The sequence below is a fragment of the Talaromyces marneffei genome, chromosome 8 (genome assembly GCF_009556855.1).
Source record: "Talaromyces marneffei chromosome 8, complete sequence".
Lineage (NCBI taxonomy): Eukaryota > Fungi > Ascomycota > Eurotiomycetes > Eurotiales > Trichocomaceae > Talaromyces > Talaromyces marneffei.
The window spans coordinates 509,469-531,254 of NC_072355.1; the positions used below are offsets into that span (position 1 = coordinate 509,469).

Below are 21,786 nucleotides of genomic sequence, written 5' to 3' on the forward strand. Positions count from 1 at the left end.
ACCATGAAGCAACAAGATAGCATAAGTTATGTAGGCTTTTTGTTCCTCGTTTAATGCTTCGCCATGGAGGCTGATAACATTGCCCTGAATAATACAGTCTCTGATACAATTATGCCATAGTACAGCAGGCTCTGGCCATATGTTTCTTTCTTTAGGATCCCATAAAGGATGATTTCGCTCGAGCCATCTGGTGTCCGAGCTGGCTGGGCCAAGTATTTGATGAACCTGTTCTGCGAAGACCTTATCTTCACTCTATCGCAAAAGATCCTCGACTTTACACCCATAGGCACATATCAATTTAATATCTATCTTCCAGAGACGATATAAAGAATTTTCATTCACAATGCAAAATCCCATGTTTCTAAGGGTGCCCAAACTGACGGGGGGAAGACGAAGCCTAGCAGACTCTTTTAATAAGCGAACATCTACTTCGAACTCGGGGGTTGTAGGGGCCGCAGAGGCTGTTGCATCTTCGGTCATGGGAAGACTGCAGATGTGTCAAAGTCCTAAGAAGAAAGATATGCTCGTGTTGCAAGAAGTGAGAAAACTCGTGATATCAGGAATCCTGAGACCGGTTTGTTATACGTAGCTAGGTCGATATAGGGAGCCATTGCTGCATATAAGCTTGCGTTCAGCTGGAAAATTATAGTCTTTGACTCAAGTGTGACTCCTCTGGAATGACGATATATAATCATATTGAAAAGATGCTCTCAGAAAGTATGGGATGATGACGCAAGAAAGGTTGCCATTCATCGTATAAATGAGTCTTGGAATAGACTCCGTACCAACCAAGAGCGTAATTCTCGTTGTGAGGCGTTCAAAGCGGCTCGTGCAATGCCCTAGGATTGATATCTTCTATCTGTTCTTTGTTTGTTAGAACTAGCAGTTCGAATGGAATGATGAAGTTCAGATGGTGAGTAAGCCGTGACGAAATTGATGCAGCTAGCTTGAGAGTCATACATCTATGACTCTTATCCTCGTGATTTTATTGAGTACTACAGGCTCGTCATATAGCCCAGGTAAAATCCGATTGAATTGTTTTTCGTCCCGGAATGGGGGATTGACGATAAGCATCCTGCGGTGTTATGGGCCACACAATAGATATGTGAATCGCTCAGCAGAAGGCTGGTGGGAACTATTGCATAACTATCTATCAGAACTCATAAAGAGAGCGTACTTTGACCTCAAGCAAATATAATGACAGGTACTTGAGAAGTGTCCAGATGTCGAAACTGCTTGTTTGGAGATGATATGTCACCACCAGCTACTTCCTTTTGCCCATAATTTATCTCACGGCAATCTAATGCTGTATGCTCAGTACAATTCGAACTGCCGTGGATAGTGGTTTGAAAATTTGAACGCATAATTCTCGAAAGAGATGTATGGAACGGATAATATTGAATTCACCCCGTGATTATCAAAACAGACTATAATACAAGGCCCGCCACGTTACTGGTAAAGCGAGCAGTTTATTCATGATATTCGCAAAGAGACCCTTGAGTTCATTTGTTGTATGTCAAAAAGAGCCAAGTGTGTAGACTTCGTTGTTGTTATGCGATGGGAGCGGAAGAGAAGAGGTTCGGCGAACATGTCGGAGTCGAGCATTTATAGACTATGGTGTCAAAATTGTTGTTAGTCAATTGGTCCTATACGCCAGGTTTCTCCTTCGAGAATGCGCTTAAGATATCGATAGATCAGGTTGATGTGATGCCTTCAAGAACTTACGGAGGAATCAGGAACTCGCTCAAACTGCTGTGGAAGAAGGCAACCGCTGCCTGTTGGAAATGTTAGCGCACCGTCAACATTGACACGGATGTATCTTGTCTGGAATAGACATACACTGAAGATGACAATGCTTCGCACAATAGTAGCGTTCTCTGGGTTGGTGATCTCCTTATATGTGGCGCCGAAAAGACCGGCTTGTTCTTGGTCGCGGCGACCGGACTGGACAACAACACGCTTGGGAGCCATTTTCGTAATATGTATATAGTCCGATAAATTGAAGGAGGAGATGACAAATTCAGAAGTTGGAATGCTCGATGGCGGAACGTTTTGTCAAGTGGTTGATTGATGGAGATCTGTTGGAAGAATTCTTTTGCGGAAATAAATTAGCTTGGCGTCATTGGATAAGATTCTGCGGTCTGAGCTCTCTTGGGCAGCCGTAGTTTATCATTAAGAGCTCTCACATGTCACACTTCAAAGAGCTTTTCTTTGCCAATCTCGTCACGACTATCAATGAACTGAGATTTATGTTATCTGTTTCAGAGCGCATCGGTTGTCATTCGACGTGTGTTTGGTCACGACCCAGGGACGCGCTTGTGAGATCGGTCTAGGCCAGTTTTACCTCCGAATCAACAATACAGCTACGAATCGCGGAAGGGCAGAATGGCAAGCTTTGATGATATTTTCAAGGTGCATTTGATGAATTTGGAATTTGGTGTATAGATCGCGCCTGTTAACACAATTACAGAAACCTGTAGTTGTTCAAGGGAGCGGCAAGCGCAAACTCGAACAACCGAACCATGACCCTAGTACGTCGAGCCCCTCCGAGCATCGATTCCTTTGGCGCAAAGTGCTAACTATAACCGGATAGATGCATTCTACAAAGCGGCGAAGTTAGGCGCCAACGGCGATGTCAAAGGCAAAGGAAAAGCTGCAGCTGTCGACGACGAGCCGGAAGACGAGAGCGACTTTGCGGGACCCGACCTTCCACCCGATTTCGAAGAAGATGTGCCTGACGACGAGGAAGGACGATTTTTCGGAGGAGGCATGGCAAAGGAGACGGCTCAGGCTATGGATTATTTAGATCGACAGGATCAGGATGGAGATACAGCTGTGAGTGGTATTTATAAGCGGCGAGGGTAACATGCGACTGATATCGTCGGGTACAGGTGGAAAAAATCGATATTGCATGGGTGAGGCGTTTAGCTTTGAACTTTGAGAAGCGCGTATCAAAGAATGCAGAGCTGCGTGCGAAATTCGAAAATGATCCGCAAAAGTGTGTAGCATTCGCCTGCGCTGGCATGATTGCGATTGCTAATGCATCATCAGATTCATGGTCTCCGAAGCCGATCTCGACGCCGATATAAAATCCCTATCTGTTCTTTCTGAACACCCTGAACTATACGAAGAGTTTGCGAAACTGGGATGCGTCGCATCCCTTGTCTCTCTTCTTGCGCATGAAAATACAGACATCGCAATTGACGCAATTCAAACGCTAACAGAACTGACGGACGAGGATGTGCAAGCCGAACAAGAGCACTGGGACAGCTTAGTCAATGCCATGGTATAATTTCTTCTCCGTCATATTGAGATTCAAGACTAACATCACAAGCTCGATGCCGATGTTATTGAGCTACTAGCTCAAAATCTTTCACGCTTAGACGAGTCCCAGGATGCAGACCGAAGCGGAGTTTATTACGTTCTAAGTGAGTGTCAATTCTGGTTTTGCTTCTTTCTTATACTGATGTACAATCAGATGTACTTGAGAATTTAGCCTCTCAATCCTCAATCGCTGAGAAAATCGGGCAGGACGCCAGCATAATACCCTGGCTGTTGTCGCGTATCCAGCAAAAAGAGACGCCAGTAGGGCAAAACAAACAGTATTCAGCAGAAATCCTCGCTATCCTTTTACAGTCATCTTCCAAGAACCGAAACAAATTTGTCTCGCTCAATGGCGTGGACGTTCTGCTACAATTATTGAGTTCATATCGCAAACGAGATCCTGAGAAGGATTCGGACGAAGAAGAATATGTTGAAAATCTCTTCGATTGCCTCACATGTGTGGTAGACGAGGAGGATGGCAAAGCAAAGTTCTTAGAGGCCGAAGGTGTTGAACTTGCACAAATCATGCTTCGAGAGGGCAAGCTCAGTAAGCAGAGAGCGTTGCGAACATTAGATCATGCGTTGTCAGGGCAGACAGGCGCAGCTGCATGTGATCGTCTGATTGAGGTTGCTGGCCTCAGGACGGTATTTGGCATGTTCATGAAGAAGGTATTTGTGACTATGACTTTCCGGTTACCATTGCTAACCTCTCTCACAGCAAGAAAAAGAAGCCATGGAGCACTTGCTGGGCATATTTGCGTCTCTTCTTCGGCATCTACCCGGTGGGTCAGCTCCTCGTATACGGACACTGGCAAAGTTTATGGAGAAAGACTACGAGAAGATTGAAAAGTTGATCAAGTTGAGGAGAGAATATTCATCCCGACTTAGTCCTGTTGAGTCTGGCATCGAGCAGGAGCGTCAGGGGTTGGATGAATCAGATCAGGAGATCATGGCGGGAGAATGGCTTTCCCGCCGGCTCGATGCTGGTCTTTTTGCACTTCAGGTATGGACCCAATGCACTCGAGGTAACCCACTTTTTAAACTAACACTCACTTTCAGACTATTGATGTCATTCTTGCATGGCTCATTGCCGAAGATGATGGAGCGAAGACCAAGATATCGGCATTGTTGGGTGACCGAGATGAAGACATCTCATTAATTGGAAAGACCCTTCAAGGTAAGTCCTTAGCTGCGCTCGAAATTTTGATCCCAGAAGCTAACCTTAGGCAATTCTAGACCAAGTAAATGATCTGGGAGACGAGGATGAAGGCGAGAAAGACTTGAAGGATATGTTAAGCACATTGCTGCAGTTTGTACAATAGCTCACTATTAGAAGAAATGTACATCGACGCGACTGAAAGCCTGCATCCCCTATAAAGAATCCAACTATTGCAAGTTGTAGTTGAAATGAGGGTTAATTGAAGAAAAAGCACGTGACCTTATATATCACGCTAAGCCCCAATAGGACAACTGCTTCAGTGGCGGCCGAGCCGCGCCAAGACAAAAGATCCAGCCAGAAACTCCAGTCGGAGATACAGCACAGCGATTGCTTTTGTCATTTTCATCTCTCAAAACACTCTCTTTCACCACTCATCACCCCTGACCGTCGAGAACTTGAAGCTTTCGAGCGCTTCCACGCGCTTCAAGTGAAAAGTTCTATTCCTTACTCTTTTCTCACGAGTTTTCATCCACGGGGAGAGTTGTTGAGACCGCGCGCATTTCAATCATGGCGGACTACGAGGAGGTGTACGAGGATGAATACTACGAGGATGAGGAGGAAGGCATCACTTCTGAGGATTGCTGGACCGTCATTTCATCGTACTTCGACACAAAAGGTCTAGTGTCCCAGCAGTTGGACTCTTTCGATGAATTCATCTCTTCGACGATGCAGGAGTTAGTCGAAGAGCAGGGACAGGTTACCATCGATCAGACAATCACGCCGAACGAAGACGAAATCGATCCGGTTGTTATCCGTCGATATGAAATCAAATATGGCACAATTATGCTTGCCCGACCATCGTTTTCTGAAATCAACGGAGCTGCAACTCTCCTCCTGCCCATGGAGGCGCGTCATCGAAATCTCACCTATGCCTCCCCTCTCTATCTCAACGTTCAGCGAAGATTAACGGAAGGTCGCGAGCGCAAGGCCGTCGACCGCGAAGGTGAAGGCGATGAGAATGAGGAACAGAAGCCTGGCGGAACATACCTAGACTGGGAGGAGAAGCCGTTGGTCGTTTCAGAGGAAGAGGCGAAGGGTTGTTATATCGGCAGAATTCCTATTATGTTGAAGTCGAAATATTGTTTGCTGAGAGATCTCAGCGAGCAAAGCCTATACAACTGGAATGAATGCCCATATGATTCTGGTGGTTATTTCATCATCAACGGAAGTGAGAAGGTTTTGATCGCACAGGAGCGAAGTGCTGGAAATATCGTTCAGGTCTTCAAGAAGGCGCCTCCCAGCCCGACGCCTTATATCGCAGAAATTCGAAGTGCTGTTGAGAAGGGTTCTCGCATTCTTTCTCAACTTTCGCTCAAGCTTTTCGCTAAGGGCGACAGCAGCAAGGGTGGATTCGGTCCAACCATCAGATCTTCCCTGCCATACATCAAGACAGATATTCCCATCGTCATTGTGTTCCGAGCTCTTGGTGTCGTTTCCGATGAAGATATTCTTAACCACATTTGTTATGATCGCAATGACACACCTATGTTGGAGATGTTGAAGCCTTGTATTGAAGAAGGTTTCGTTATTCAAGATCGTGAGGTTGCGCTCGACTTTATCAGCAAACGTGGTTCGTCCCAAACCAGTATGAGCCATGACAGACGCGTGCGATATGCAAGAGAAATTATGCAGAAAGAGTTCCTTCCTCACATTTCCCAGAGTGAAGGAAGTGAAACTAGGAAGGCTTTCTTCTTGGGTTACATGGTTCATAAACTGCTGCAATGTGCTCTTGGCCGTCGAGATGTCGATGATCGTGACCACTTCGGTAAAAAGCGACTAGATCTGGCTGGTCCATTACTTGCTACGCTTTTCCGAACTCTTTTCACCCGTGTTACAAGAGATCTCACCCGCTACGTCCAGAGATGCGTTGAAACAAACCGTGAAGTGGTTCTTAACGTCGGTCTCAAGCCAGCCACTCTTACAGGTGGTTTGAAATATGCACTCGCTACCGGAAACTGGGGTGAACAGAAGAAGGCAATGAGCTCGAAAGCAGGTGTCTCCCAGGTGCTTAGTCGATACACCTTTGCCTCTACTTTGTCTCATTTAAGACGTACCAATACACCTATTGGTCGTGATGGAAAAATTGCCAAGCCTCGTCAGCTACACAACACTCACTGGGGTCTGGTTTGTCCTGCCGAGACCCCTGAAGGTCAAGCTTGTGGTTTGGTCAAGAATTTGGCTTTGATGTGTTCTATCACTGTGGGTTCTCCTAGCGAGCCTATTGTTGATTTCATGATCCAGCGGAACATGGAAGTACTCGAAGAGTTTGAACCACTCGTTACCCCTCATGCCACCAAGGTCTTTGTCAATGGTGTTTGGGTTGGTGTTCATCGTGACCCAGCGCATTTGGTCAGCACTGTCCAGTCACTACGTCGACGAAACATGATTTCGCACGAAGTCAGTTTGGTTCGTGACATTCGTGACCGGGAGTTCAAGATTTTCACAGATGCCGGCCGTGTTTGTCGACCACTTTTCGTTATCGACAACGACCCACGAAGCGAAAACTGCGGTTCTTTGGTACTCAACAAAGACCATATTCGCAGGCTTGAAGCAGACCGCGAACTTCCACCAGATCTTGACCCCGAAGAACGAAGGGAACAGTATTACGGTTGGGAGGGTCTTGTCAAATCAGGAGTTATTGAGTATGTTGATGCCGAAGAAGAAGAAACTATCATGATCGCCATGTCTCCTGAGGATCTCGAAATTTCGAAACAACTACAAGCCGGTTATACCTTGCCTGAAGACAATAATGATCCAAACAAGCGTGTCCGTTCAGTGTTGAGTCAGAGGGCGCACATCTGGACTCACTGTGAGATTCATCCAAGTATGATTCTCGGTATTTGCGCCAGTATCATTCCGTTCCCCGATCACAATCAATCTCCTCGTAACACTTACCAATCTGCTATGGGTAAACAAGCTATGGGTGTCTTTTTGACCAATTTCGACCAGCGCATGGAGACCATGGCCAACATTCTCTACTACCCTCAGAAGCCCTTGGCCACTACGCGGTCTATGGAGTTCCTCAAATTCCGAGAATTGCCTGCCGGCCAAAACGCCATTGTTGCCATCGCTTGTTACTCTGGATACAACCAGGAAGATTCGGTCATTATGAACCAAAGCAGCATTGACCGCGGTCTCTTCCGTAGTTTGTTTTACCGCACCTATACCGAGGCGGAAAGAAAGCTTGGTCTTCAGACCATTGAGAAGTTTGAAAAGCCGATGCGTTCTGACACACTCGGTATGAGGAAAGGTACTTACGACAAGATCGAAGATGATGGTCTCGTGGCGCCAGGCGTTCGTGTCACCGGTGAAGACATTATTATCGGTAAGACCGCTCCTTTGGCACCAGAGTCTGAGGAACTGGGTCAACGTACCAAGGCACATACAAAGGTGGATGTATCTACACCGCTACGAGCTACCGAATCTGGTATTGTCGATCAGGTGTTGTTGACTACCGGCAACGATCCTGATCTCAGATTGGTCAAAGTTCGTATGCGAACGACAAAGATTCCTCAAATTGGTGACAAGTTTGCTTCGCGTCACGGTCAGAAGGGTACTATTGGTATCACCTATCGTCATGAAGATATGCCTTTTACGCGCGAGGGTATCGTTCCGGATTTGATCATCAACCCTCACGCCATTCCTTCTCGTATGACGATTGCTCACTTGATTGAGTGTCAATTGAGTAAAGTGTCTTCCCTTCGTGGTTTTGAAGGTGACGCCACTCCCTTCACAGATGTCACTGTCGACTCTGTGTCTCGATTGCTACGCGAGCATGGCTACCAGTCGCGTGGGTTCGAAGTGATGTACAACGGTCATACTGGTAAGAAGCTCAAGGCTCAAGTATTCTTGGGTCCTACGTACTACCAACGTCTCCGACATATGGTGGACGACAAGATCCACGCTCGTGCACGTGGTCCTACTCAGATCTTGACCAGACAGCCTGTAGAAGGTCGTGCCCGTGACGGTGGTCTACGTTTCGGAGAGATGGAGCGCGATTGTATGATTGCACACGGTGCCAGTGCCTTCTTGAAGGAGCGTCTTTTCGATGTATCAGATCCATTCCGTGTCCACATTTGCGATGACTGCGGTTTGATGACTCCGATTGCGTAAGTTTATCCACAGCCCCGCACACATACTCTTATGCTAACATACGTGCAGAAAACTCAAGAAAGGACTTTTCGAATGTCGACTATGCAACAACAAGCACCGCATTTCTCAAGTTCACATCCCATATGCAGCCAAGTTACTTTTCCAGGAACTTGCCGCAATGAACATTGCGGCGCGCATGTTCACCGACCGCTCTGGTGTCTCTATCCGATAGATGCAATTCAAAGACGGACCCCGGCTAGCGCATCCCTGGCGTTACATCGAGAAAACTTTCTTCAAGACTTCCCAACCTTTGATGACATATTTGGCATTCTCAAGGCGTACAGCGTTTAATCACCTTTTTCATACATCTTTATCATTTTTAACCTGTTTATGCGGAAGGAGCCGACTCGAGCTTCTTGTTTGAGGTTGCCATCTGTTAATAATATTGAAAATATGCCACGGAGATAACCGACGAAAGAATCTCCGGCTAAAAGAACAAAATTACATCCCATCTGGTTTTTTGTCGGCCTTTTCACTTTTGGGGGAAATATGCGGGCAATATTGGTCGAACCCTGATTTGTATTTTTACTTTTTTTTGCTCTAGAATGCCATTTTTCCGTACAAATAGGTCTCGGTCTTTTTGCTTTCTATCTGACGGTATCTAGTCCGAGGGGTACAGTTTGTACTTTACTCCGTAGATTAGGAAACATCAGGGTGCAACGTAGGACACCCACCACCTGGTGAAGCTGCTAATGGTAAACGGTGATGATACATATCCTGTTTATCGGAGAATCTTGCATATTGGCAATCCAGCTGACAGGCAATTCTTCAGGGATCATGCATGGATGTTGGTCCACCAGCCAAGTCCGATGATTCTTCAGAAGAATTCTGGGAAGATAGGTACGGAAACCTTTTGTACGGAGTATAAAGAAGGATATTAATGCACCACCACTCGTATAGAAGGAGCAGATCCACACCTCCAATAAGACAGACATTAAATCACCACACAATGGAGGGAAGACATATGCAAGTACGTATGGTGTACATGGGTAGTCCGCATCTCGAGAGAGCAATGCGATGCTGTGAGTGGTGAGACCCAGAAGCCCTAAGCCATCCTAGTCCGGTCCAGCGTCAATTGCCGCGCTCCGGTTGGCCAGAAGCATGAGCATCTCATTCTCGATAAACACATCGTACAACCAATGCGATGCCTCGTTCTATTCTTAGACGTCCCCTCTCGATGATTCGATCCGATCCAAGCCGCACGGGCGACCATGGTAAATAGAGTAAGCTTAGGTTCCAAGGCATTTGTGATTCCTCCCCGCCGCATCTCCAATCATCCCTTCCAATTATGCGCCCATCACATCTTTTCCACCACTCGCTCCGCTGATTGGCAGAACATTCGACCTTGAACCCTATTCAGGATATCACACCAACAGAGAGATCAGTCTTGTTTATCTGCAGAGCGACGCTGGGCTGATCCCCACTCCTGAACAGTTCAGTCAACCAGCGACCGACTTTTCGCGCGGGTGTCCTGCAAGAACTGTCCGTGTGCTGTAGTTGGTGCCTTTCTCTTTGATTTGAGAATCCAAGTCTAGAAGCCATGTGAACTTTGATGTCTACACCGGCCCATGTCATGACCCATACCATCCCTGTTATGATGTTGACAGGTGTGGTTGGTGTGGTTAGTTCCCATCCCCCGCAGCTCTCGTCCTCGACATAAAAATGGCTGCTGTGCCGCCGTCAAATTTTGAAACTTCTTTTTTCTTTCTTCTTTTCTTTCTTCAGCAAGCTTTTTCTTGTTTGAGCTGCCCTTTAGTTTTATCAAAGTTTACCAAGTTGCACTGGCTGCACTTGTTTCGTTGTGTGTTTCTCGCCTTCAATAATTTTTCTCCCTTTCTCAATTACTATCAAATTGCATCGAGCTGTGCTCGTTCAACTAATCTGAAATATTCGCGACTTGGTCAACTTTGATAAACTAGACAATTTTTTTATACCAACAAAGCTTCATTTGTCGCCGGTCGACAAATTGCGTTGTGCAGCTCAATACTTGCTCGAATTCGATTATTATCCTATCGTGCTTTTTTATCTCTAATATTCTACACTTGTCGATTTCCGTCGTCAGGATCTACGAATCGCTACTTCGTTGATCCTCTTGTCTCAATTCTTGATTGCTGTTATACCGGTCACGCTGGATTCCAGGCAATCTTCCATCGATACATCTTTCTGAAACTTCTATCGCCAAAAGAAGCTCTGTTCCTTTTTTGAGTCCAATCTCACCACGGAAATTATTACACTAATATAATATTTTATTGTTCGATTTTTTCATCACTGCATATCAAAATGGCCGCTGTTCAATTGAACTTCTCCATCCGCACTTCCCGAAGCGTCAAATCAGTGCACCTCGTTGGATCCTGGGACAACTACTCTCGCGAACTCCCCTTGTCCAAGGATACTACCAAGTCAGGAGCATGGACCGGCAAATTCCGCTTCCAGACCTCAGTCTTGCAACTCGGCGGTCGTTATTGGTACTACTACATCATGGATGGATACCACGTCTCCCACGACCCCGCCGTCGAGTTCACCACTGAGCCCACCACCGGCCGCAAATTGAACATTCTCGATGTTCCCGGTGGTAACGGCAGCAGCAAGTCCAGCTCTCGCTCCAGCCATGCTCGTCGCGAGTCCGTCGATATCCCCAAGGGTCGTGCTTTGTCTCCCTCCAAGATTCAGCACCCCAAGCCTTCCAAGCCCTACGCTTCCCGCGGCATTCGTGAAGGTGACTGCTTCCCTACCGTCGATGAATTGTCGGATCGCTTCTCAGACTCGCGTCTGTCAGACGACTACGACTCGTACTCCAGCAGCCCCCCAAGCTCAGTCGGATCATCCCTCTCATCTCGCACGGACAGCACCTCGCCTTCCTCGCTGTCCTCGCTCAGTGATCCCGCTTCCGTGTGCCGCTGTGAGCGCTACGGAATCACTCGCAAGGGGGACCGCGTCAAGCTTGACTGTGGCGGTAGCCGATGCGGCTACTCCGACTCTTCGGATGGTAGTGAGTGCTCTGAGTCCGAGTCGGACTCTGAATACCGATCTGCTCGCCGTGGTGCCCGCCGTCAAGGCATTGTTGTTCGCCGTTGAAGATGAAAAAGATTTCTTTTAAACCCCCCTAAATCTTTTTTTCAATATCTGATCTTGACGGCAAACAGCTTGCGCCCAATGACGATATTCTTGAATATCCTCATGTCACTCCTTTCATCTGTGCAAAAATCGTTTCGCATCCCAGGAGAAGACGCTTTTATGCTCAAAACATGAATCCAACAACGCGGAACGAATCGCAATTGATTATGCAGTCAAACGATTTTCTCAATTCGAATTTCTCGAACATATTTTTTACGACAATGATTGATATGAAAAGACGAAAAGCAACAAAAGAAAACCCAAAAAATTCGAAAAACAAACAAAAAATCATTCAAAGGATATATATACTTATTAATTAATACCAACGACAACTATACCATGAACCAGCTGTGTCGACACGATCCTACGACGAACAACAATACTCGGGGACTACTTCATCTAGTCAACCACCAAGTGACCCAGCGTCCACGATTTGAGCCGGTCTCGCTTCGTGTTTAATGATGGGTCATCAAAATGATTGACTAGCACACAGCTCGGCCACGCATGGATTTGGGATCCGTAAAATCCTCAAACGGAAATGTCTGCCTATGTTTCTTTTTATATGGCTTTGATTGTCGATAAGATTCGATCAAGGCTATGTGGGAAGCATCCTAGCAGATGTAGGATGGTGGTTGGTTTTTTTTATCTTCTATCTATGTATACTTTAGGTAGTTTGAATCAATGATCAATCACTTGACTCGAATTTCACATCTACGAGCATTAAGATAATGTATCAAACGGAGAGTAAGTAAAGTAGAATGTAGGTATTATACAATATAATATCATTGGCATTTTTCACTTACTGAGAGTCTGTCCAATTGTCATAAGCGGCCAACGTAGGTACTCTTGCCAGTAGCCTTCTCCAGATGTCCTTTCTAGCAGTCCCAAACGACCTCACCCTGCACATGAAACCAAAATAATAAGCAAGAATAGCCAACTATCGTGACCTACCTCTTTCAACAAAATCAACAAACCGTCTGAAACAGGATTTCAACCTAGCCATCCCATTCATATCACTCCAAAGCCGTTGTCATCTCGTTCAAACCATATCATCTCTCTAATGGCCGGCTCCAAATCCAGTCCTATCTTCACAACCTTGCCGTTCTCAAACACAAATCTCGCATCAACCGACTCGTCTTCAAGTTCAATGACATCCCTCACATGCGCAATGTACTCGGTCTGATTCTTGACATGCTCAAACGTCATAGTAAACCCGTTCGAGCGATCCGTGGCATCTATGTAAAGCTGATCATCATCTTTGATTGTAACTATCATAGCTCGATACCCTGCGTTCCAGAATCTGCCCACATAGGCTTCTAGAGGCGTTCTTTGAGGAGGTGGAGGAAGCTTCTCATGATGCACTGGATTTTTGCTTTGCTTCTTTTGCCCTTGTGGTGGTTGGTTTGTTTTCTTGGTTTTGTTGCTTTCCAACTTCAGTTGATTTTAGTCGTTATTTGAAGTATGGTCTTGTAGCTGAGTGGTCGATTTGGTTTGATTGTCTTCCAATACTGGCTCTCTTGGGTATCCTGGTTGTTGGTCTTTCGGTTGACCTTCTTTTCGGTCATTATGGTGCACTTTCAATCGAGTTGCAAGGTCCTTCTTTTGTTTATATTCCTTCTTTCTCTCTTTTGGATTCTGTAATGGCCGTTGTTCCATAGACACCCCAAGAATCTCATCCATCAACGCCCTAATAATTGTCGTGGACGCACCACCAGCTCCAGCAGAATTCCCCAACACAACAGCACCGAACTTCAGATCAGGCATGAATATGAACCGACTCCGGAAACCGGGTATAGTACCATCATGACCAATAATCATGTTCCCACGGTAGTAATACATCTCCATACCAGCAGTATAAATAGCTGGTGTAGTATGTGGCTTGAGCCTCCTCGCATTCGGGTTCACAATAGAGCGCATCTTAGTAAGACCCTGGTACACTCTATCATTGATTGGGCCTTCACGATACAACAACGCTTTTACCCATTTGATGAAGTCATTCGCGCTCGAAATAACAGACCCTGCACCCTGTCCCTCAGGACAGTCTTGAGGATCAAATCCGCGCCATGCATCGTTTTGCCAGATGTAGCCTTTTGCCATTCTATCGCTCCAGCCCTTGGCGTGGGCACTTGTCGGTTGTAAGGTTGTTGAAGCCATGTTAAGAGGCGCAAAAATGCGCTCGTCCAAAAATCTAGAGAAGCTTTTCTTGGACTTGTGCTCCACGAGATGTGTGGCCACGGTGTACATCTGATTGCAATAGAGATATCGCGAGCGTAGAGGTGCGGCAGGTTTGAGGTTTCGCAGATTCCTTGTGATGGACTTTGCGTTATCTGGATGGGTGGCGTTGGGGCCCATGAAGGCATTGTCATGACTGTTGATGATCAGATTTGCGATTTGCGGGTAAACAATTGCGTATAGAAGAAGAAGAACAGGAAGACATAGCAAGCCATACCTGTCCTATGGCTAATAATGTCTTCCACGGTTACACCATCAGTATAGCTTTTCTCTGCCATGACAAAATCATCGGGTAGGAGATGGGACATTAGCGCTTCGTATTGCACCTCAGGGTAATCCTTGTCCTCGACAAGTAGCGCCACAGAGGCAGCAGTCAGGGACTTTGCACATGAGGCGATATCAAACAGCGTGTCTCCAGTGCAAGGCATGTTGGTTTCATAGCTGGCTATTCCGTAGCCTTTTGAGGCGATCTCCTCGTGGTGAATGACGGCAATCGATAGACCAGGAATCTTATTTTGTCTCATCAGGTCGGTCACAAGGGACGTCAAGGTGGTAGACTCGAGCAGGTCCATTTTGGATAGTTATACAGTTGGGTCTTGATGATCTGCTGTGATGATAGATACGATCAAATCACAGTCGGGATTATTGTAAGTTTAAGCGAACGCATGCATGGATGTCCAGCTGAGCCGCTTACCAGATGTATGTTTCAACTAATGCACGATTCGATTGTATATAAAAGGATATAGTATTGAAGCGCCGTAAAACTTTGTTATCTCATGACCTACATGAAAATTCGTTCACTTAAAACAGATTGGTATACGAAAAAAAAAAAAAAAAAAAAAAAAGGAAATCGCTTCTGTGCGGGCCGATCTCTGCTGTTGGCTGAATTAGAATTAGGGTTGAATTATGCCATCTTTGCATGCCCCTGCTCTATGGACATTGTCGCATCTGACATCTCTTCTTCGGTTGGCATATTGTCAACACAATGGAAAGATATAGAACATACTTATTGATATACACCGGGCTCAGAACTAGCGGAAATCGAGGGGAGGACTTATATGATGAATCATACGTTAGACATCCCTGGCTATCAAATTGGTTCCTCCAACAAATCCTTGGTTCCGCATCTGGATTGCGTTCATTCGATTCTTTTGCATATCATATTGCGCGCCTGGTCTTGAATCCACCATGGGCCTAAGGCCTTGTCTTCGTTGACGGCGACTTGGAAAATCGACATCGTGTAGTCTGAGTACGTTGTTTGTTTCTCCTTGGTATTCTGCCGCGATAATGACTTTTCTCCTTGTTTTAGGCCCTACTACGGTGGTAATCCCAGACTATTGCCCCGGTACATTTGATAATTCTTGTTTTTTTATTTTTTTTTTTTTTTTGAATAACACAGAGCACAGATAACTTAGTACATGGAACAAATATAAATCAACTTGTAAACCAAACCATGATAAAAAAAAACATCTTTCTTACAGACAAAATTTGCCACCCTGCAGCCCTAAAGTCCTTGCTTTTCCATATATTACCAAAATAGGAAATAATTCAACCCCCACCTATCTTCCCTGTCTTCGGATTGCTCGGCCCTGCTAGAAATAATGCATAGATCTAGACTCTATTGGGCTTATAATATACCCCTACAAATAATATAATCAAACTTACGAATCCCTGGCCACGGTCACACACTAGGCAGGACGCATGCATGTCCTGACGGTCACAGGGCCTCACCAATACGAGCCTTACTAGTCTAATCTTGCTGACTAGTGTGATCGGAGAATACGCATCTAACATAACTAACTGCTCCCGATGATATTGTTGCGAGTTTACGGACAAATAAGACGGAAGATTAATCAAAGGATTTTCTTGATTTTTTTGTTCGTAAAATTACATATGTAGTATATATATAGTATGGTATATAACAGAGTAGTTAGTGTAGTACAGAGACAATTTGTCCGGCAATATGCCTCGGGAAACAAATGGAATATCGTCACACAATCCATCCACCACCATCGGAAAATAAAGAAATGGCGTAAGTCTTGGAGATAGGTGCGTGTCGAATCGAGCCACCAGGGTTCGAGATCGATAATTAGGGCCTCTATCACCACGCTCAATGTCCATGTCGTTCTTCCGATTCTGATGTCGGTTTGAGTCGCGTGTTCCATTCGTCATTAACAAAATGAGTCAGACTGAGTAAAGCAAAGTCCGTCTCTCTGCGGTGTGTGCAAGTTGGTCCTTGTCGCTTTATCAGGGTTTGAATCCTGTTTCCTCCGTCGTTGTAAAGATACTGGCTCGTTTGACAAACTCGTTCGAAACTGAAGCGCAACCAGCTGAATAGGCGAAAGACCAAAACACTCCAGGTATTTTCATGCACACAGATTGACAGAAATCTCTATACTTCGTCCAAACATTCCGAAAGGAAAGTATTTCTGTCCGGCGGAAACACCCTCCTATTAGATCCAGAATCCAGTTCTGAATTTATTGCAAGCATAAAACATAAAACATAAAACATAAAACATAACAAATCATAAATCAGTACAACGTATATCGCTTAAGCAAACTGACCCGAAAAGTGCCAAACTCGCAGAAAAATCAAAGAAATCAGATAACACCTCAAATGCAGCGAGCCATCTAAAGAAAGTCAATCCGAGAACCCCTGTTATGCAAAAAGCCGAGATAAAACAGATTCCAAATGAGCGGAATTTCGAGTTGTACAATCGTCGTTGATCGTTTATCCATGCATAGCTCGTCTCATGATTCAGGACGCATGACTCCGTAAATATTCGTAGGTGCAATCTTGTCGAACAATGAAAGCCGCCTTCCCCAGTCCTCCCCATACGCTGGTCCGCCTGGGAGTCCAGCACTGGTGAGGCGGAAATGCAGCCTTGATGCAACCCTGAGTTCGTAATTCGTGTCCAAGTTTGTGATGTCAGTAGCTCTTAAAGTTCGTAAATCGAAACGCTAGCTATGAACGCTGGGAATCGGAATCATATGAAAAATTTGAAGTGTCCAGCGCTTCGTAAAAGAATGAAAGTTTCCTGTCCTCGTGCCTCGTAATGCATTTCTTACTCCCTCCACGTAACTTCGTCTCATGGTTCGTTCAGAATCCGTCGGCTGTCCAGGTCATTGCATTCTACGCTTACCGGTAGCCCTTAGGGTTGTTGTTTGAGCCACCGCCGCGTCGAGAAGTATGCGTTGGGCAGGCATAGCCCACAAGGACGGTTTTTTCCTGAACAACATGATTTCTCTGTCCGTAGGCCGTGCACGGGTCCACAGAATGCTTGTGGTAAAGGCAGCGGCACACAGAGTAGCGCTCAACGACTTGATAACACATGGCGGATAGACTGGTGTGGTTGTTGTTGCTGTTGTTTGAAAGATTGATAGTCAGGGAGAGATTTTGGCGGGAGTCTTAGACCAAGGCAGCAATGTATCTCTCTCGTATCACCCGGAACGATTGTTGAAGCGATATAACGCTGTTGCTGCAAACAAAGAAAAAAGTGGATCGCTATCGCTATAAATGAGGGAGCAAGGACGATGAATCAACAGCAACAGCAACAAATCAAAAGACCAACGAAAGAATGTCTTGTCTTGCTGGGGGAAGAAAGAGAGGATGGATGGAAAGGTGGATGGATAGATGGGGATGGGGAATGTTTATATAATTGAGTTTGTGTGTCTGATGATTCCCAGCAGAGAAGCGGGCACAATCGGAAGTTTATATGCCAAATGAGAGAGAGAGGGTTATATAGCATCAGCCATGGAGGTTCCATACACACGGGACCAGCCGAGAAATGAAACGGCAAGGACCCATTTCAGACGTGAAGAAAATAGAAACGAGCGTAAGAAAATAAAAGCGGAGCCGGGCAGCATGAGCCTGAACAAGTTCCACCTGGTCAGGTAATGTTTCCTTAGGGCGATGGGGTTGACAGAAGGAAACAGACGATGATGACCGCAGCAGCACTAGTTAGTTGGTTGGTTAGTTGGTTAGTTAGGTCAAAGAACTTGGCTTGCAACTAAGAATGCACGGTCAACTGTGCTAATGCAAGCAACGCATCCCCACTGCACGAGGGCATTAGAGCTAGCAGTTAGGCGTCGAAGTAGCGTGAAGGAGTCAGACCGTTGTCTGCGCACTGAGCCCCATCGTTCGGGCCACCTCGCACTGACTGGGCACAACGATAGCTGATGCCAGATGGCCAGACTGGTGTCTGGTATTTTCTTTTTGCTTTTTGCTTTTTTTTTTCTCTCTCTCTTCACTCTGTAATACGAAGAAACACACGGCCAGAGAGAGAAGTGAACAGTTAGCCGAGAGTCCGAGCAACGACAGAACATGGAAAGAGCGGCTAGCGAGCAGGCGCTAGGCTTAGCCGCAGCATCTGAGGCTGAGTCTGAGTCGGCGTGTGCAGTCTTCCGTCCAAGGTCGGTCGGTCGGTAATCTTTACTTTGAGTGTTGAGCAAGTCGACGATTACACACTCCACAGCCAAGACGACCGGTTCGCGGGCTGGACCCGGGAGGGGTCGTTTTCAGCTGGATTGGTACCTCTAGTCGCTCTCAGACGCATCCACCGCGCTGGAATCAGGCGAGTATACGTAGCACTACGTCTTCGTTGTCTCTCGATGCCAACGACCCAGATGGACCCGATAACCAGATCTTACAAAACCTTTCAAACCGTTGTGCTACCGGGGGCCAAAATCGGAGCAATCGGGATTGACGAAATGCAAAATAGGACATTTCGAGTCTCGTCATTTGCTCGATAGGGAAAAAACAAGGCATACCGGTACGTTCATCGTATTGATTGAGATTCAATCGAAAGCTCGTGATTGCCGTGTCGTTGTACGTATGTACGTACATCTTGATGAGTCACGTCGTGGATCCCGAGAACTGGGAATTACTAGCCACACCCACCTGCATTAGACATAGTACGTAGTACGTACTATAATACTATCGCGCTCGCTCAAGCGATCACTTTCTGATTTGCGCTTTGTGCACACAGTGTAATTTTGATATGGACACCGTCGCCAAAAAACATACTACTCGTAGATCATAAGCAGCCATTCTAATTGTAGCCCGAGTTGCTAATAATAAGTACGTGCGCCTCAACACCGAGATACTACACTACGTGCTACGGAGCTGTAGCAATCAAGTTTGACTCCATAATAAGGATGCTAATTCTGTGAATTATCGGACATTTTGATCTAAAAAAGGTACTAGATTATGCAGACCACAGGATGAGCCGAGGGAGTGAGCAGTGTGGCTGAGCAAGATTCTCCCAGCTCACGGATTAATTAACCGCATTAACATTGACTACTCCAGAGTAGTAAGTTAGTTACCGGTTAAGGACTGCTGAGGTAAGATATGGTATTAATAGAAAATAAAGTGTTTACGTGGGAATCAGGGTTTGAGGAATGGGATAGTCAAATGTACTCAGAAGTACGGAGTACCTAGTAGGCTTGTTACCGAGTCCGTACGTACCGAGTACTCTCCCAGCAGGCACAACACCTATGTAGACAGCGTACTAAGTACTTCGGTCATAAGAACCAAGATCGGACTTATCGGAGCAACGGACGGACCCGTGACCCTGTTCATTGTAGTCAGTGTAGTACTCTCCGTCTCCAGGGTCCACCGTCCACCAGACACTTACGTACCCTGAATAAGCACTAACAGAACTAACTACGGCGTACGCCTATCCCAGTCCAATTCCACATAAACCAAGACTCCAAGAGCCTCCATCAAACCCTAAGGATGACTGATGACAAAGATTATTAAAGTAGAGCAGTTCCTCTTTGGGAAGGGGCATTAATCTCAACTGTATCACAGTAGAGTTACTACGTAGTAGTTACTCTCACTAATGTGTAGTCAGTATGAGCAAACGCCAAGGACACTAGCATCCCCACTTAGGGCTCGCAGTCAGCTGATATTGAGCACTCCGATATGAAGCGACTAACCCCCAAGGGAATAGCGATTAACTATAATTAACGACAAATTGTATGTGCTAGTAACTAACTAGTTAACTAGTTAAGTTAACAAATCCATGCAATTACGTAGCTATTAACTCGGCAATGGAAATCGTGGACGCGGTTCTTCTCGGTGTTCGGCATTTAGTTGATGTTGGGTTGTCCGTCGTACAAACACAGTATATAGGGTTAGATCATGTTATATCTCGAATCAACGGCGTCAACGAGTGTACACAGATACAACCTACCTCAAAGGTGACTGCACCGAGGATGGCTATCCAATACTCGAAATAGCAAGTAATACTTTGTGTATTCTATCATTGCAGCCAGGACATAGGACATGCGTATTGACAGCCACGTACTATTAGTAGCTCCTCCGTATACAATACGCAAATTCAAAGCGACTAGAAGACTCTCTCACGATCCCATCATCATCACCATCATCATCATCATCATCATCATCAATTCCAGACAGACATACTACGTAGAAAAAGAAGTCGAGACGGTGAGCAAACTCAAAGGCCCCCCGTCAGCCCTACGACCAACGCTACTTATGCGCGTTAGTCCACACACTTTCCCTAAAGCCGTTTAGTGTGCACGTCTCAGCCACAGTCCGGCATGACCCTAACCTGCTGCGATGGCCAATTAGGATCGGTGTAGCTCGACCTTGCGGTGAGACCTTTACTACGAGTATGGTGTTACTTTGGCTTCATCATTATAACTCTAAGAGGGGGAGAGAGAGAGAGAGAGAGACTGTCGTACATACGCCTCGGTTCACCATCTGCATCTGTCGGCAACTTAATCAATCAATCCGTATTACATACGCGGACATCGCCGAGATGATCCCTCCTCTACAACACCGACTGTGCACCAAGGCTGAGGTTCTTACTCTGTACTTAGTAATTGCTAGTTATTCTTAGACTTTACTTTCACTATCTCTAGCCACATTTCAAAAGCCCGTACGGTATTGTATCATATAGACTGACTGACTGACTGACTGACTTGAGGCTGATGCCATCCCATTAAGCCACAGGTGGAATATACTCTGACGCGGTCTAGAATAACCCTTCAGCTTAAGCAACTGCCGAGGCATTCATTCATGGCTAAATCGTTACTATTGAGCACTGACGTTTATATTTTGTATCCATGTCCATGCCCATCGTCAGACCCCTCCCTCCTCAGCCTCGACGGGGGGGGGGGGGGGGGGGGAATGGAAGAAAAAAAAAATAAGCACTACTCAGGTAGGTAGGGTTACTAAATAGGCTATATTAAACAATGCACCAGCCACATTGTGGCCTACCGGTAGGACATCCTTATCCTCTATAGAAATCACATGTAATAATTTCATAACATAGCCCGGTCGAGACCTCTTGAGAATAAGCCCTCGTGGCTTGTCAACGGGTGGATCGTGGAGGTACGGAGGTACGCAGGTATGGAGTAATTAGGAGTAAGGCGAACGGGCGTTTTAGGGCTGATGAATCAGACGCAGTATACACAACTGCCATCTCGTTTTGGCTACAGAAAGCTTCGGCAAGTCCGAGAATTAGACGCCGGATCTTGTCCTACCAAGGATAATACTCTGTCTTATGGACTGACTGGGAAGGTGTCCATCCTATGGATAGAAACTGTTTTGACGAGACTATGTATTCTTGTTTGTCATATTGATACAATCGATGCATGCTCTATCCGGCCAGAGTCAACTATCACTTACAATAGCTTAGCGCCGAATATAAGGGCCTTTTACTACTGTTTAGTCGATGTATATTGACCCAAGCCCGACCTGGCCATTGATGAGG

General features: G+C 45.9%; 4 protein-coding genes across 4 annotated transcripts; 3 read left to right on the top strand and 1 right to left on the bottom strand.

Moving 5' to 3' along the window:
• Window positions 1–2,385: 2,385 nt before the first annotated feature.
• On the top strand, window positions 2,386–4,646 carry EYB26_009533 (uncharacterized protein; the record flags this gene model as incomplete). The annotated part of the gene is made up of 10 exons (XM_054268783.1): window positions 2,386–2,412; window positions 2,471–2,531; window positions 2,594–2,835; window positions 2,892–2,998; window positions 3,052–3,286; window positions 3,335–3,428; window positions 3,479–3,993; window positions 4,043–4,327; window positions 4,384–4,501; window positions 4,561–4,646. The coding sequence occupies 10 exons, from the start codon at window positions 2,386–2,388 to the stop codon at window positions 4,644–4,646; spliced, it is 1,770 nt and encodes a 589-aa protein (XP_054124758.1).
• Window positions 4,647–5,050: 404 nt separating this feature from the next.
• Window positions 5,051–8,867, top strand: EYB26_009534 (uncharacterized protein; the record flags this gene model as incomplete). The annotated part of the gene is made up of 2 exons (XM_054268784.1): window positions 5,051–8,652; window positions 8,705–8,867. The coding sequence occupies 2 exons, from the start codon at window positions 5,051–5,053 to the stop codon at window positions 8,865–8,867; spliced, it is 3,765 nt and encodes a 1,254-aa protein (XP_054124759.1).
• Window positions 8,868–10,975: 2,108 nt separating this feature from the next.
• Window positions 10,976–11,770, top strand: EYB26_009535 (uncharacterized protein; the record flags this gene model as incomplete). The annotated part of the gene is made up of 1 exon (XM_054268785.1): window positions 10,976–11,770. One exon carries the CDS (start codon window positions 10,976–10,978, stop codon window positions 11,768–11,770), a length of 795 nt encoding a protein of 264 aa, XP_054124760.1.
• Window positions 11,771–12,817: 1,047 nt separating this feature from the next.
• EYB26_009536 (uncharacterized protein) lies at window positions 12,818–14,613 on the bottom strand (the record flags this gene model as incomplete). The annotated part of the gene is made up of 3 exons (XM_054268786.1): window positions 12,818–13,240; window positions 13,319–14,177; window positions 14,237–14,613. The coding sequence occupies 3 exons, from the start codon at window positions 14,611–14,613 to the stop codon at window positions 12,818–12,820; spliced, it is 1,659 nt and encodes a 552-aa protein (XP_054124761.1).
• Window positions 14,614–21,786: the final 7,173 nt, after the last annotated feature.